This window comes from Semicossyphus pulcher, unplaced genomic scaffold, assembly GCF_022749685.1.
Source record: "Semicossyphus pulcher isolate SPU_LCO1_2020_fin unplaced genomic scaffold, fSemPul1.0.p SCAF_4, whole genome shotgun sequence".
Lineage (NCBI taxonomy): Eukaryota > Metazoa > Chordata > Actinopteri > Labriformes > Labridae > Semicossyphus > Semicossyphus pulcher.
The window spans coordinates 23118069-23133371 of NW_027211715.1; the positions used below are offsets into that span (position 1 = coordinate 23118069).

The 15303-nt window shown below is 41.1% G+C and overlaps 1 protein-coding gene across 1 annotated transcript; it reads left to right on the plus strand.

The window, feature by feature from the left end:
* The first annotated feature begins 4784 nt into the window (after positions 1 to 4784).
* gipc3 (GIPC PDZ domain containing family, member 3) lies at positions 4785 to 15072 on the plus strand. Its single transcript, XM_069680402.1, has 6 exons — positions 4785 to 5075; positions 8841 to 9026; positions 9163 to 9343; positions 12674 to 12783; positions 13348 to 13429; positions 14921 to 15072. The coding sequence occupies exons 1-6, from the start codon at positions 4785 to 4787 to the stop codon at positions 15070 to 15072; spliced, it is 1002 nt and encodes a 333-aa protein (XP_069536503.1).
* The last annotated feature ends 231 nt before the right edge of the window (positions 15073 to 15303 follow it).

Here is a 15303-nt window from a genome sequence, read left to right on the forward strand (position 1 = left end):
TCATCCACGGCTGATTAAGATAATGAGCCTAAATCGGACCAAGTCAGCCGACCAATAAGCTTTCAGCGACGACTTCGGGAAAATGGTCATGTCAGACCGATCCTCCAATCAGAGCGGGGTAGTTGGCTTGTGCTGACCGCCCATTGCCTTATATGGTAGTTGGGGAGGTCCCCTTTTATAGCCCTTTAAAAGAAGGCCCTGTGTTATTATTGTGCTAGTGTAGTCTTTTTAATCAATTATTTACATGTGGAATAAGAATTTCACGTGGGAACAACATGGGGAATATCAGTGTGGTTTAGAAGCAGTAACACATGCCACATCGCACTGTACTTAATCTACCAGAGAAAATAACAGTTCCAGTACACCAGGGTGGGGCTGTAGCTAAACTGTTTACATACTGCTTCACATTCTCAAACAGAAAGCTGTAGTGTCAAACAGTAAACCTTTACCCTAAATATTATGCCATACCTTAATATTAATCATAATGACAGAAATTGCATAATCTAAAAAGGTCTAGTGCTACTGGCTTTGATAAAGAAATATTACATTTAGGCTTTTATAACACTCTAGTATCTTTATTCCAAACTACAAAAGCAGACATCACTCATCACGCTAAAAAGTGAAATCACTTCAATCTCATGAATCTTAATGAATCCGGAAGCAAATGCCCCAGTTTATTCCCTTTCTTATGAAGAGAAGTGGAGGGCAGTGACTCAGAAGGCTGGTCAGTTGCTCAGCTGGTGGCTTTTATTGTCACGCCACAGCATGAAGCTCTCCATTCTAGCCGAGCATTGTGCATGCAGCTGATGAAGGGCCAAGTCTCTCACCTCCCCCCGCCCCTTACTAGAGAAAAACAACTGCTGCAACAAATGGCAGTCACACACCTACAGTCCAATCAGCAGACCAAGGCCATGAGAGCAAAGTTTGAGCAGTCAGCTAAGTCATATTGTAGTCACATTGGATTATTGCATGTGTTACTGCTGACTACCTTACGTATAAAAAAGGAAGTGTCTTCCAGAAGGGTAGGGTATAAACATTTTAGCTACCAGTTACAACAATGATTTGAAGTGTCCTTGAGCAAATTGTGTGATGAGTGCCAGCTGTAAAATGGAAAAGTACAGTATGTAAAAAAAAGAGTAATTTTTAAGGCTAGAAATCAGATTTTTTGAACATTTTGAATATTAAAAATTCACAGCTGTCAAACTACTCCTTTTTTCACAGTAATATTCAGGGAATGACTTGAATGACTATATTATAATAATTTAACTTATGTCATTATGACATCACATCATGACAAATCAATGAGCAGCCATTAAAACAAAGCTCACTCTGATTACATCTTTATCTGGAGACTTCCCCACTCTGTTGATACAGACCTTTAACACATAAAAGAACAAAACACAGTCATTATTGCATACAAATTCAGTGAAAAGCACACAAATCTTAGCATTGAAAGCCTTCAGGCCGCTCATGCACCGCCACGCCACCAGAACAGATGAGGCAGTGTTACTGCCACATGACACAGCAAACACACCACCCTCACACAATCTGGCCTACACCAGCCAGCCCACGGTCTTCCCTTCCGCCTCCTCTCTCAGTGACAAGGCAGATAGAGAGGAGGAAATCACTCCTCATAAGGATGTTTGTGATGCAATGAGGGGGTGTCGATGCAGCGTAGGCAACAACAGGATTTTTCTGTGTGGCTGCATCAGAGTGACAGCTGGATCAATGATCAGGCAGTGTGGGGAGCTACGCACCGATCCATCACTCATCGGTGTGTCAGTTGCTTTCAGGTCATCTGAGTAATCCGACAGTGGTTTGGGAATATCAGGCATACCCACTGTTTTATTCGTGAGGCCTTATTTTGAACTCTGTAGACAGACAGACATGAAATTGGTGTGAAACTCAAATTCGGCACAGAAGGCCATGAGGTCTGAACGAAGGCAGTATTCGAGTAAATGAGAGAAAAAATAAAGAAACCTGTTTATTCATTTGGTCCTTTAAGCCCAAGTGTTTTGCAAATATTAACAGTTTGAGTCACACGGGCTAAATCACTCACTCTTGTTCGAGTCAATATTTGTTAAGGACTTCAACATTATTGAGAAAAAACACACCATCTGCTCACAGCCAATGAGCTGAGAGTCGAGTAAGGTCAAAATCTAAATATGCAAACACTTTCTTTTAGCTCTCTTATTAGATTATTTCTCTCATAAATAATCACTGCTGAGTCAGGAAGCTTTGACAGGCTGTTGTTATTAATGTTGCATGTTTTAATATTGTAAATGTGCAAAATTGCAGATCAGCTTTATGTGCAAAATCAATGTAATCAAATAACTGATATATCATATTTGTACTCACACTGAAAGTTTCATTACTGGGAAAGCCAGTCTGTTATCTCCGATGTTGCCTAAGTCAGACATCTGTTTGCTTTCAGTAAGAATAGACGGAGGTTATTACGTATGTCTCCGCAGGAAGAGAAAGTGAGATGTCCTTTGCTTGGTGGACTGACTATTATCTCCTGCAAACTGGATGTTTTTCTTCTAAGCCCCTTATTATCAGCTGCTGGAGCAAACACTCTGACCTTGGGAGGAAAGCAACACCTTGGCCTGGAAAAATGAGGCGATGACGCACGGAGAGCTGCAAGGATTTACGTTAGAGCACAGGTGTGCAGGAATGCTTATGAGGCAGAATGAAGAAGAGCATCACGGGGACAGGGAAGGGGGTACAGGAGAGATTGTATCCCTACTGTACACTTACGGTTATGGATTAATATTAAACTGAAATAAGGTAAACACATGAAAAATCCCAAAATGGCAGTATTATTATGACATGTCAGAACAAATCAGTGAAGGCAACTTCATGTCAAAAAAGGGAACATTTTTGCAACTTGAGGTTTTTAAATCAGTCAACAATGTGTGCATCTGACTCCTTTATTAAGTGCATACCACACATACCTGTGCTGGAAAGCGTCTCTGTCTGAGGGGAATCACGTCGGGATCACATTGCTTGTGACACATTCACCAGCTGGCAGTTTTCAAATGTAATTTTAGTGGAATTTCCAGATCCAGAAGCAGAGACAGAAAGCTTTTTGTGTCCTCACATGAATGCTCGATTTGCACATGAGTAAGGCATCACATGGCGCCAAGTGAGACAAATGCAATTTTAAAGGCAATGAGATCAACCGAGCAGAGCAAAATAATGAATATTTTGATGAAATCTTGGATCTTTAAAATTAGGTGTTTATCCACGCTTGAAAAAAATAAATAAAAGAATAAACAAACTTGAAGAAAAACATCTGGTTGGTGAAAGGGTGGTGGGCTGATGAGTGGAAATTCCCGTACAGTACTAACTAGGGCTTTTGTTTGTTTCAATCTATCTGTTGGAAATACAGGAAGTTGGATAAATGTTCTTTTTTTATGGCTATTTTATAGAGATGCATAGAACATCAAGTCTACCCTGTGGTGGAATGGCAGATGCAGAATGAACACCATACAGTGCTTTTTACACATTCACTGCAATATAAGAAAACTACTTAAACTTAAACGTATGCAACATTTTCTTTCAAATAAAACTGTAATATTCATACAACTTAGACAGGCTTGGATGAAGCTCTCCCTGAGACAGTCCTGACAATAGCCACAACTAAGACAAACTTTACCTATTGCGCAGAACAAATACATGAAATCAACCTTGCTGTCCCTTTTGGAAACTTTGATAAACTGCCGTGCTGCAGACATCTTGCACCCTTCATTACGCGTGACGGAAGAGGCGTGGTGCAGGCAGTGCGCATGCACACCCGCGCCGAGTTAATGTCGTAGCATTGCGTCTAGTGTTTTTAGGGAATCATCGAGCATTTAGGCAGAATTAAAGGGTTGTTTAATCGGCAGAAAAATGACATATCTGCTGATGCCGATAATATCGTGCATCCCTACTATTTCATTTAGTATACTGACTGGCTTATGTTTTTGGTTTAAAGAATAGGATAATTTTTCTCGCTCCAAAATACATATGAGGAAGATATACATTATGTTGTATCAGGGCTCTTATTTGTCGCTCTGTTAAGGGGTTCTCTGTTACGTTTACGCACTTTTTTTTAAGGTAGAAAACTAGAATATCAAACCTTGCTGGGTAAAAGAAGATACCTACCTGACCTAAACATCTGTTTGTCAGTTTTAAGAGTCATCTCCTGTATGTGGGGTCAGAAAGGTCACTGCATCACTAAGGATTCACCCAGGCAACAGCCAATTTCATTCAAGGAGGCCAGCGAAGGGGGAGCACCTCATTCCCAACCCAGTGATATCAGCTTACCTTCAACACTGGGTCATTGTCTGTGGCCATCTCTGAGCGGCTGTCATTTTGCAGATATGCATGCGTTTTCACACTTCATAGGTATGTTCACATATTCAGAGTTGTGTGCGTGTGCAGCATGTCTCGCAGCCAGACTGATACAGGGATTAGCGTCTTAACCCTGTCACTTGTATGAAGAAACCTTTACCTGATGTGTTTTGTTTGTGTCCTCTCTGCGTGAGCTGCCAGAGGCTCAGGTGTAACACATTCAATCCTCAACTCATAGGGTGTTGGGTTTCTACCAGCAGGGTCTGGCTGGCCTGTTCCAGGTACGGTTACCAGGCTACTCTCATCACTAATTCATCCTCACCCCACAGCTCTGGGTGCTTGTTTGGATGGTCGGTCAGGTAAGCAGAGGGGGAAGGACAGAGTTTCTGCCTTTTGAGCAGTGCACCACCGGGGCTCCCAGAAGAGGACCATACCTGAGCCGGGGCCCGATGCAGAACGGGGAGGCTATGAGCCCGCAGGACTCCAAGGCAGCAGGAGACGAGGCCATGGAGGACCAGAAGGCCCAGAGCCACAATCAAGCGTGTGTGGAGCCCACAGCGCCTCCGCTTCCTCCTCCTCCTTCACCACCTCCACCTGGGCCGCCAGAATACCCGAGACCCAGGCTCATCTTCCACACGCAGCTGGCTCATGGGAGTCCCACAGGCCGCATCCACGGGTTCACCAACGTCAAGGAGCTATACGCCAAGATCGCTGAAGTGTTCAACATCTCCCCCTCAGAGGTACAAAACAAACACAGTTAACTATGCATGCAAATATGAATAGGATGATGAGTTGTATTTCCAGTTTTGTGGGAAATGATTGAGGGAAAAAAAAAGTAGTGCTATTCCTGTCCTACATTTGTGGTCTCTCAGGCCGACTGCAAATAGGTGTAAGGTTTCCATTCTAGTCTTTTTTCCATGATGCACTATTGAAGACCATTTGGCCTCACTACTGTCTGCCAGACTTTGTACTCTTGGGCTACATCAGGATCAATAATGGAAACAAACAATCAGATAACGTTCTGTAGACAACACCAGACACACAACAACAGCAGTGGACGTGACTTCAGAGCAAAAAAAACAAATGATGAAAATTCAGCTTTGAAAGTTTAAAAAAAGAAAGTAGGTTAAAAGAACAGATAAAAGTTGCAAAGTCATGTTGATTCAAATATGATCAAAATTCCAGATTGACTGAACAGTTATGGAAATGACTGTCCCTATCATTGGAATATTTCATCAGACAGACGGGCCTTTCCGACAGCTGAACTCAATTTAAAACACAGGCTGTCTTTGGTTACTTGTGGTGTCCAGATGGAGGTAATCCCTAGATGGCATCAAAAGAATTATTTGGCAAAGTTCCTCCAGAGTCACATAAGACATTAAAAATCAGCTGTTTTTGTTGCGTGACTAGAACTCCAAATGACCCGGAAACCTTGTGTATAAGAATGGTGGAGTTCCCATATTAAAGGGGCAATCCGCCCCTGGAAAAAGCCACTGTCAGTCAAAGCTGGTGTTCTCTGTAATCGACAGAAGCAATAATATTTTAAATTGGCGCCATAGCTGTGGAGAAAGTTGTACAAACAGCTCATGGTTTTTCCCATTCTACAGTCCTACAACACCCAGCGTGCATTGCGCCCCTCCCTCTGAAAGGAACACAGCGAGAGACACTGGAGTGAAATACTACCGTTTTCCAGTCAGCGACATTGTTCGCTGCAGGCAATGGCTCAGAGTGGTACAGAATCTGAAATACGACGAGAATATACCGGTGGATCGTCTAAAAAATTTTCGGGTTTTTCCAGGGCCCATTGGAGAAGTGACTAGCGTCCTCCTAGGACTGAGGTCGAAAATCACCCTCTAAAATAACCCAAAATACCAGTTTCCCTTAATAACTACCTCATTTCTGTAACAAATTAATGAATTTTCTGTGGAAATTTCATGTTATTAGTTATTTCAAAACAATTGTACAACATTATGGGACTAAATAGTTAACTCACAGCACTATAGATGACCAGGTTGTATCAGGCAGCCGCTAACAAGGCTAGAATCCTTGAGAAGATGTCGAGTCACTACCTTTACAAGGTCAGGGCCTCCAAAGCTCTCTGCAGCCTGATACTGCTCTTTATCCTCAGCACACCCAAAGGCCACAGGCTGTTTGAGATAAAGGCTTCTATGCAGATATCATACAAAACCAAATTTCTATATCCAATGTATTCAAATGACATTCATCCAGCTGGAAACTGATGCAACAGTCGAGAGATCAAAGGTACTAGGAGTTGAAGAGAAAGACTTTTGGTGTAGGCAAGCAATTTCCTGTCTTATAATTGTGGTAAGTTTTCTGCAGAGATTGGTTTATACTTAGAAGTAGTATCACAGTATTTCTTCATTACTAAAGGTGCTCTGTAAGCATTCCAATATTATACAAGAAAGACTGAAAGAAATGTATAACTTTAAAAAAATTCAAGTGAGGATGATGGTAGATGTTTGCTGCTGTTCTGCAGCATTAGCCTCCTGCATGTTATGGTAACACACTCAGCAACAGAACAATATGTATCTGACATCGGCCTTATCTAACACTTATCAGTGTTGTTATGAAGGCCACCGTGAAGGCTCTTCCTATCACCTGTTGGACATGAATAAGTGGAGATGAAATGATACAGACCGTGAAGATCGTATCAGGCAACTTTAAGCAATGATTGTGTGAAACGTGGTCTACCTATTTTGGGAGGAAAATGTCAGTTAATATCTTTGGTAACTCTTGTCCAATTGAATTAGAGACTTTAGACATTCATAATAGTTAGTTTTATAGGTTTTATCTACTGCAGAAGAACGATTAAATACACAGACAGGTTCGCATGCCTTGAATGGTTTTGCTCAATAATCAGATATCATTCAAATAATACTTGTAGCTGTATATCTACCAGACCTTGAACTGCAGTCAGACTTCCAATGGTAAACATCCTGCAGTCAGGTGGTGATAGTGAGAAGAACAGCAGTCTCCTTGACCTCCTGTGGACCGAACAGCAGCAGCATAAAGTTACAGTACAGCTCGATGCCAATAAACAACCTTGGACTGCAGTCAGGCCGCTCCGCACGCCAAAGGAGTAAGTGTGAGCAATATCTACCAGGAACTGCCCCGAGTGCGATAACAGTTCAAACAGGTTATCTCCAATTTCCGCTTTGGATTATGAAGGCAAACGTGAACTTTGACCCCAGGATTCAGAATGACATATTTTGGCCTTAGGGAGTGTTGAAAAATATATTCATAATATTACAGTTCTAAACTTTTAATAAACTATAATAAAAAAAACAGTCAGCCAGAGTTTGAGGAGATGTAATATGAGAGTCACATGTTCAATGCAGCAATGTCAACGTGCAAATGCTGATCTCAAAGGCAACATTTACTCTAAAACATGGCTGAGACTAAATAACATGCGACTTATTATTGGCTTATTTTTAAATGCACCAAGTGTAAGCTACTTCTAATGATGTGACACACTGATTATTCAACCATTACCCTTTAAAAAAACCCTTTGATTTAAGCACTCGAGTCCGACAACAACCAGGAACACGTGCCATGATGGACATCTGAAGGCTTTATCTCAGAATATACAAATTCTCTCCATGAGTCATCTCTCATTCATGGCTCAGAACAAAATGGCCACAACAGCAGAATCAGATAGTTTGGCTCTTCTGCCCTCTGCTGTTTGTTCTGTATACAGCACAGCTAAAGACATTTACTGTGTCATGCACAGGAGGGAGAGCATGAAGCAGAAGGTAAAGGCACGCAATCATCACAAGTTAATTAGTTGGGTATTATTGTCTTTTACCAAAGATGCAGCATTATTTAATTAGATCATTTGCAGGGATGACAGAGCAATATCGTGACATAACATCAATACAATCTCAAAGATTTCACCAAAGGCAAACTGACGTGGAAATTTGTTCTTGAACTATGAAAAAAATAAAATGCTGTATTTTCTAACATTTTTTCATCCTTACAATTTATTTACGTCCTTCGCTGTGATAAGAAATAATTTCAGATTGTTTTCCCTAGATCTTGACTTTCTCTTCTTACTCTGGGGATAATAAAGCTTGTTTTCCCATTATAATGGATTTATTTATCTTAAGATAACAAACCTTTTTGTCGTGATAACGGCGAATTAGAAAACAAAGATAGACTTGTCACCGTGATGTTACAGACATCAACATACCATGCTGCCTTTCCCCACGCTAATGAAGAATGTTCCGCCTATTTCTTTGTTTGTTTCGGGCTTTTGCAGCTCTGAACTCAAGAAAAAAACCACGGAAATTACACTTTATCACAGGAAAACAGAGTAAATAAGATGCACAGCTTCCGTAAATGGACTTATCTTTAGAAAGCAACCTCTGGGCCCCTTGAATCACACAGTTTAGTAAAACTGATCGTCTTGTTTAACGGTGGTGCTCTGTGGTAATTTATTTACACAAGCGCTCACTGTCAAATGTTGGTCCGTTTCCTCCCTTCAGATCCTCTTCTGCACCCTCAACTCTCATAAAGTGGACATGCAGAAGCTGCTGGGCGGACAGATCGGCCTGGAAGACTTCATCTTCGCTCACGTCAGAGGGGAAACCAAAGAGGTGGAGGTGACAAAGACGGAAGACGCACTGGGCCTCACCATCACAGACAACGGCGCTGGATATGCGTTCATCAAGGTGAACAAATCCTCAGGGATCTCTTTAAATTCCTTTTATTGATATTTACAGTTTAGAACGAAAGCCCTGTCACCTTATTTTGAGAAGGTAATCTGGCTGTCTAAACGTGTGAATCATTTCAATCCGTTTCCGTCAGAGGATAAAGGAAGGCAGCACCATCGACCGGCTGAAGACGGTGTGTGTTGGCGATCACATCGAGGCCATCAACGACCAGAGCATTGTGGGGTGTCGACATTATGAGGTGGCGAAGATGCTTAAAGAGCAGCCGAGAGGGATTCCCTTCACTCTGCGCCTGGTCGGGCCCAAGAAGGCTTTTGGTAAGTGGAAAAGAGCATACAATGTTTTTCATGTAAAATAGTCGGATGGTTCATAACACTGAGATTTAATATCATAAGCACTAAAAACTGTCCCCATGCAAGACACAACAGCGTATCTCAACCAATCAGGAGGCCTCTGGTGTCCATGATTGGCCCCAGTGGTTTGTGGATTTCATTAGTTTTCCATATCTGATCATCCAAACAGGAAAAAGATGGGAAGATATAAGGAGATAGTCAGAGTACAGGATATGAGCCTGGAGAAGTTATTAAACTCAATTAAAATCAATGATTTAGCCGTATTAAGGCAGCAAAACCGATTTTCTATGGCTGCAGTTGCTCTGAAGGGGTCTTTAATAATCAAATGAAACACACAGTAAAGATATTTAAACAGTGAAAAAGCAAAACACGAACATAACACATATTTTTAGTTGTAAGTCATTCCGACACACCAGTGTTTTACAGTTTGTTTTTAGTTTCCAACTCAACTATAGACAGAGAAATCAAGCTTGCCTTTTATAGTAATGCAGACATAACCCGGCAGAACCACTCAGACACTCAAACACACACTTTTGCACTAGTAGTTTCTAACCCCAATCCAAAAATAAACAGGCAAGATTATGCGGACCTAAGTTTTGTGCACAGATGTGTACGTGATGTAACACTATGAGGGATGTCTAGTTCAATGTGTTGAAAACACGAGCACACGCACACACATACAGAAAGAGAGACAGTGCTTCAGTCTCTCAGACGCTCTGCAGTCACACAGCAGTCAACGCCGGAGAACCTAAATATTTGATCACAATGTTCTCACTGTATTTTCTCGTTGCCAGAGAACCTGAAGGGCACGTCCATATCAGTCATTATCTGTCATCCATGAGAATGCATAAACAAATATCTGCTGTCTACGCTCAAAGCTAAGCCACTAACGGGTAACTTGGCTTCTTCCTATGAATTTTGCCTGATTTTATTTAAAAAATGTTAAGTTTCATGCACTTGACCTTTTAACATTTATCCGGACAGCAACTTTCCCCATGAGGCCTTCTCCATTTCCCTAATGACAAATATCCAATCAGAAGTGCATCAAGTGGCTCATTAATTACATCAGGAAAGAGGCAAGTCTGCTTCTCTAAATGGATGACAGGAAACTAAACCCATTTTCAACTTCCTACTAGCAATCACGGATCATATTTTGTTGCCAAGCCGACTGATATCATTAAGAAACAGCAAAAAAAGTTGACTCAACTATAGCGCCCGCTTACTCACTCACTTGTTCTGGAGCTTTTGTCTTTTTCAACCACGAAAGTTTGCACTTTGATTATACAAAGGTTATATGGTGTATATTTTTTATGCAACTTTTCAAGGTCATGTAGATGAATTTAGAGAGGGAAAACACATTTTGCCTCCTGTTTTTCTCTTCCAAACCAAGTGGGGGCTGACCTCTGACCTCCCTCAAGATAAGGGTTCAGTTCCCCTTTGGATTCAGAGATACCAGTAGTCAAAATGGATGTGCATCCTCAGGCGACCGTGAGGAGGGGGTTTTAAAAATAACTATGAGAAACAGTTTTATTTAAAATGTCTTATAAAGAATGTGAGCTACAGCTACGCTCGTTGTGTGACAAAGTGTTTTGAGCTACTCTAGATGTTATCATCAGCACGCTGTCTTGCTCACATTTTAATATGCAGATTTTAAAGTAATAATCGTGAAGATTTCATTTAGATAAATGCCTGTTAAGTCACTGTCTATCGCTGAATGAGGTAACACAATGGTGATTGAGCCTATGGCCCTCTGATGAGCGGTGTCCAGTTAGTGACGTGTTTTCCATCTGCCAGATAGAGTAGGCGGAGTCAAGCAGCTGTTTTTCGGTCTCTGCAAGTTTTGCAAGTAAACAGTTATCTATTATGGCTGAATAAACAAAGAAAAGATCGATGACTACAGATACAACTTCAAAAATGAGACAAAATCCAGAGAAAAGGAAACAAATTCGACGCTCAGATTAAGGAAAACTAAAAAGGAAAGCGACCGTCAGCGAGGAAAATCAAAGAGTTACAGCCAGAGCCAACCGGAGACGTCTGGTTATCTGGGACGTTTGCTCCCGCAATTGCCTTTTATCAGTTTAAACAGGTATACATTTAACCATCTCCACCTTCTTACTTTAGTGTGTTAGCATGCTAACTTTTGCCAATCAGCCTAGGATATGGCAATGACATTACTTTGGCAAGTATTTGGTCTAAAATTGGACGGATCTAAATGTTAAAAATTTATATGATGGAGTTGCAAGAGTAAAAGTTAATACATCACCAAATCTCGGATCCCATCGGCTATAGACTGGCGACGATATAGCCTCTGGGGACAACGGTGAACATGCTGGGTGTGTAGCAGCGATAAGCGATAATCGACTTCCAGTCAAGACGTCCTTTTCCGCGTGCTGCATTGTTTACAGAATGCTCGTTTGTTGAACGGAGGTTGGATCGATCTGATGCATTCGAGGAAGTCGGGAAATCTGAACACTAAACGGCTTTTGTGACACACTACATTTCTATGTGGAATCTGTAAATAGAGATCACCAAAGCTCTTCTTTTCTATAATTCTATACCATATCTGACAGTGATCCATTTTACAGAAGGAGAAAATTCGATCAAAAACTTTCAACTTCTTGGTGGGACAAGGAAAAAAAGTCAAAGCATCATCAATGTCGGTAGAATAAATCATCTTCAAAACATGAAGGTCTAAACAAAATTACACTGGATTTAATCGGAAGTTAGAGCTTTGATTGGATGGTAGCACTACATGAGAAGGCAAACAAAGTTATTAGGCTTATCAGTTAACACAACACATGAGTTGGAAATCCATGATTCCCATTCACTCCCTTACAGAACTCTTCCTTGGAACTTGGAAACATCCTAAAAATATCAGACGGTTTGTAATAAAAATCAAAAATGATTCAAAATCTATGACTAACAAGCCACAAACCTCTTAAAAGAGGATGCCAGGATTGACTCATTAAAAAGATATACTGTAAAACAAGCAGCAGAGGGTCCTGGTTAACAGAGGAGAAATGACCAGTTAAAAAATGGATTGATTTTTATTTGACTTTCCCAGTGAAAATGTTCATAGGCGATATATATTGGAGGGAGTTTTGTTTTCTGGCAGCAAAGCAGTGTGTTGGAAATCATTGTAATTTACAGTTAGAGCCAAAATGGTTGAACAGGCACAGAAGAGTTCCAAAGAAGGAGAGGAACGTTGACCACAAAGACAAATTGTAAACACAGTCCCTCAGATTGTCTCTTTAAGTTGATTAACAGTCCCCATCATCCTGTTTGTGCGTTAAGACATGATCGGAATGAGGACCAGAGCACCAAAATCTAACGAGGGCAAGATGGTGAACGGGAGGGAGACGCTGCGTCTTCGCTCCAAGGGCGCTGCTACCGTTCAGGAAGTGGTGAGTTTCACACGCTCTGCTGGACAATGACTTTCGGTTTTCTCAGTCATTGACATGTAAACACTTATCGTGTGAAGAACCGCAAGAACACACACAGCAGTGATGAGTTCCCATGTTGGACTCTGAGGAACTGAAAGGACCCAAAGTAACATCCCCAGTTACGTGCAAACACACACATAATCCTCATCATTTTAGCTTGTTGGAAGCGACCTCTTCAAAGGAGGGATTGTTGCTTCTTACTGTACACTTCAATGCAGGATGTTTAACATTTCATCCAACAATGACGAAAATCCACAGACCATATCCCTTCTATATTTGGCTAAAAATGTACAACAGTTGATTAGTAAACAGCTAAGACCTCCCAGTCAAAATTGATTTAGAGAAATGTTTGACAAACTTTAGTATATTTTACAACCTCAAGATAACATTAACCAAAGATATTCTTGGCTTGACATGTTCTGGCACCAGTGGATGTGCTTTCTCACAGTTTGTATCACCATATTTAGAGATGGACGCCTCCACATTTCCACTCACACCTCTGCGTTTTCCCTTCCGCTCTGCCAGCAGAATGAGTTTGAAGAACGGGCCACTAAGAAGGTGGACGACCTGCTGGAGAGCTACATGGGTATCAGAGATCTGGAGCTGGGTGAGTAGTTTTTGAAGAAGCTGTTTTTGGTCAAGGTCAGGAAACTCAACAACACTAAGCAGAGAGATTAAGCATTATTGCAGGAGGGAGTCCCCCCCCTCTTTGGCGAAGTTCCTTGGAAAAATCAGGAACTTCAGTGGGTTTGCTCTTTCCCAGACTTCCAAGGCCAATGACCCGATTCACAAATAGACATTTGGCTCCAGATTTAATTTAAAATAGGTTGATAGTTTCTTGTCTGCTCTCCCCTCTGCTGTTGGTTTGGACTTGGACTTGATCCTATAACAAATATGTGAGAAAAACTTAAAATGATTTACTCTCACGGTCAACTGTTTTTGAGAGACAACACAGACCAACAAGATTTCATGTTTCAATGTGGGACCCAAGACAGCTTTTCCCTCAGATATCTTTAGACACAGAAATCTGGTTAGCACTCTAACTCTTTTAGAGTTTGTGCTGTTTGGAAAAAAAACTACTGAGATGGTGTAGAAAAATGAATGGGTGTGGATGTACATAGTCTGACAGCACATTAGGCTTGAGATTACATTTCACTTTGCTTGATGATTGACCGATCTTTGCCACGTCTTTGAAACATCAAAATACAAGCAAGAGACACTTTTTGGGGAGAGACATGTTCATTTTAAATGTGTGTATTATTCAAAATGTTGTTTTGTTTTAAAAAAGACACTTTGTGATATAATATTAAAAGGGCTGCACGATATTATCAGCACGTTACTGGTATCTGCAGATAACGGCTTGAAAATGACATATCAGCATCGGCAGATATGTCATTTTTCTGCCGATATTTTCCGCCGATAAAACAACGCTTCAATTCTGCCTAAATGCTCGATGATTCCCTAAAAAAGCTTGATGTAATGCTGCGACATTAACTCGGCACTCAGCTGTAGCCAATGAATAGAAGTTAGCTCACATTCTCGTCATTTTACCGGACTTAACATCGAACACGCTGAAAATACACTTGCAGCCAAAGCCGACGCTAACAGAGTGTAACATAAACATCAGTGCAAAACTAACTTACATATTCATGGACGCACACACGATAAAAAGAGTCCGTCAGCGATCACTGATGTCTCCGTAGTAGGTGCAGTAAAAGTAGGGTCAGTTTTTGCCTCTTCCATCAAGCGTGAAGAACGGTGCAAGATGTCTGCGGTATGGCAGTTTTTGTCCACTACAATAAGAGTAGGCATGATATAAATTCCACTACAGAGGAGACTTGATGTTCTCTGCTATTAGGTGAAAAAAAATGTGCCTAATATATCGGTATTTAAATTGGCAATCGGCAAAAAGGATTAGAAAATATCGGCATATCGGATATCGGCGAAAAATCCAATATCGTGCATCCCTAAATATTAATGAAGAATTTCCAATTTCTATAACCGATATTTTCGGTGCCTCTTGCTTGGCTTAGGCTGCTTATCCAAAATCCACAGTCACAGTTTTCAACTAATCTGTCCCGTCCTTTCTTTTCCTCAGCGACCACCATCGTGGAAGCGGGCAAAGACAAGAAGAACCCTGATGACTTTGCAGAGGCCTTGGACTCCGTTCTGGGAGATTTCGCTTTCCCTGATGTGTTTCTGTTTGATGTATGGGGAGCTATTGGAGATGTCAAGAATGGTCGAATGTAGACATTTAACGTAAACACAACCATATACACAAGAGAGAGAGCGCATGAGAGAGAGAGCTCTGTTCTCTGGCTCAGACAGCTGGAAGGAAAGAATTTGCAGAGGGTTTTAAAGTTGCCCTCCCTGTCCTTGCACACATTTTAATCACTTCCTTTAAAACCGAGGGAGGACTGTAAATAATTAAATCATTTCCCTTTTAAAAAATGCAACATTAATTATTTACCCATTAGCAGA

What these genes read in the sequence shown, in the direction of transcription:
- gipc3 (XM_069680402.1), top strand. Translation starts at nt 4,785, where the DNA reads ATGCAGAACGGGGAGGCTATGAGCCCGCAGGACTCCAAGGCAGCAGGA. An exon ending in CTGGATATGCGTTCATCAAG is followed by an intron (nt 9,027 to 9,162) that starts GTGAACAAATCC and finishes CGTTTCCGTCAG; the next exon opens with AGGATAAAGGAAGGCAGCAC. An exon ending in TATCAGAGATCTGGAGCTGG is followed by an intron (nt 13,430 to 14,920) that starts GTGAGTAGTTTT and finishes TCTTTTCCTCAG; the next exon opens with CGACCACCATCGTGGAAGCG.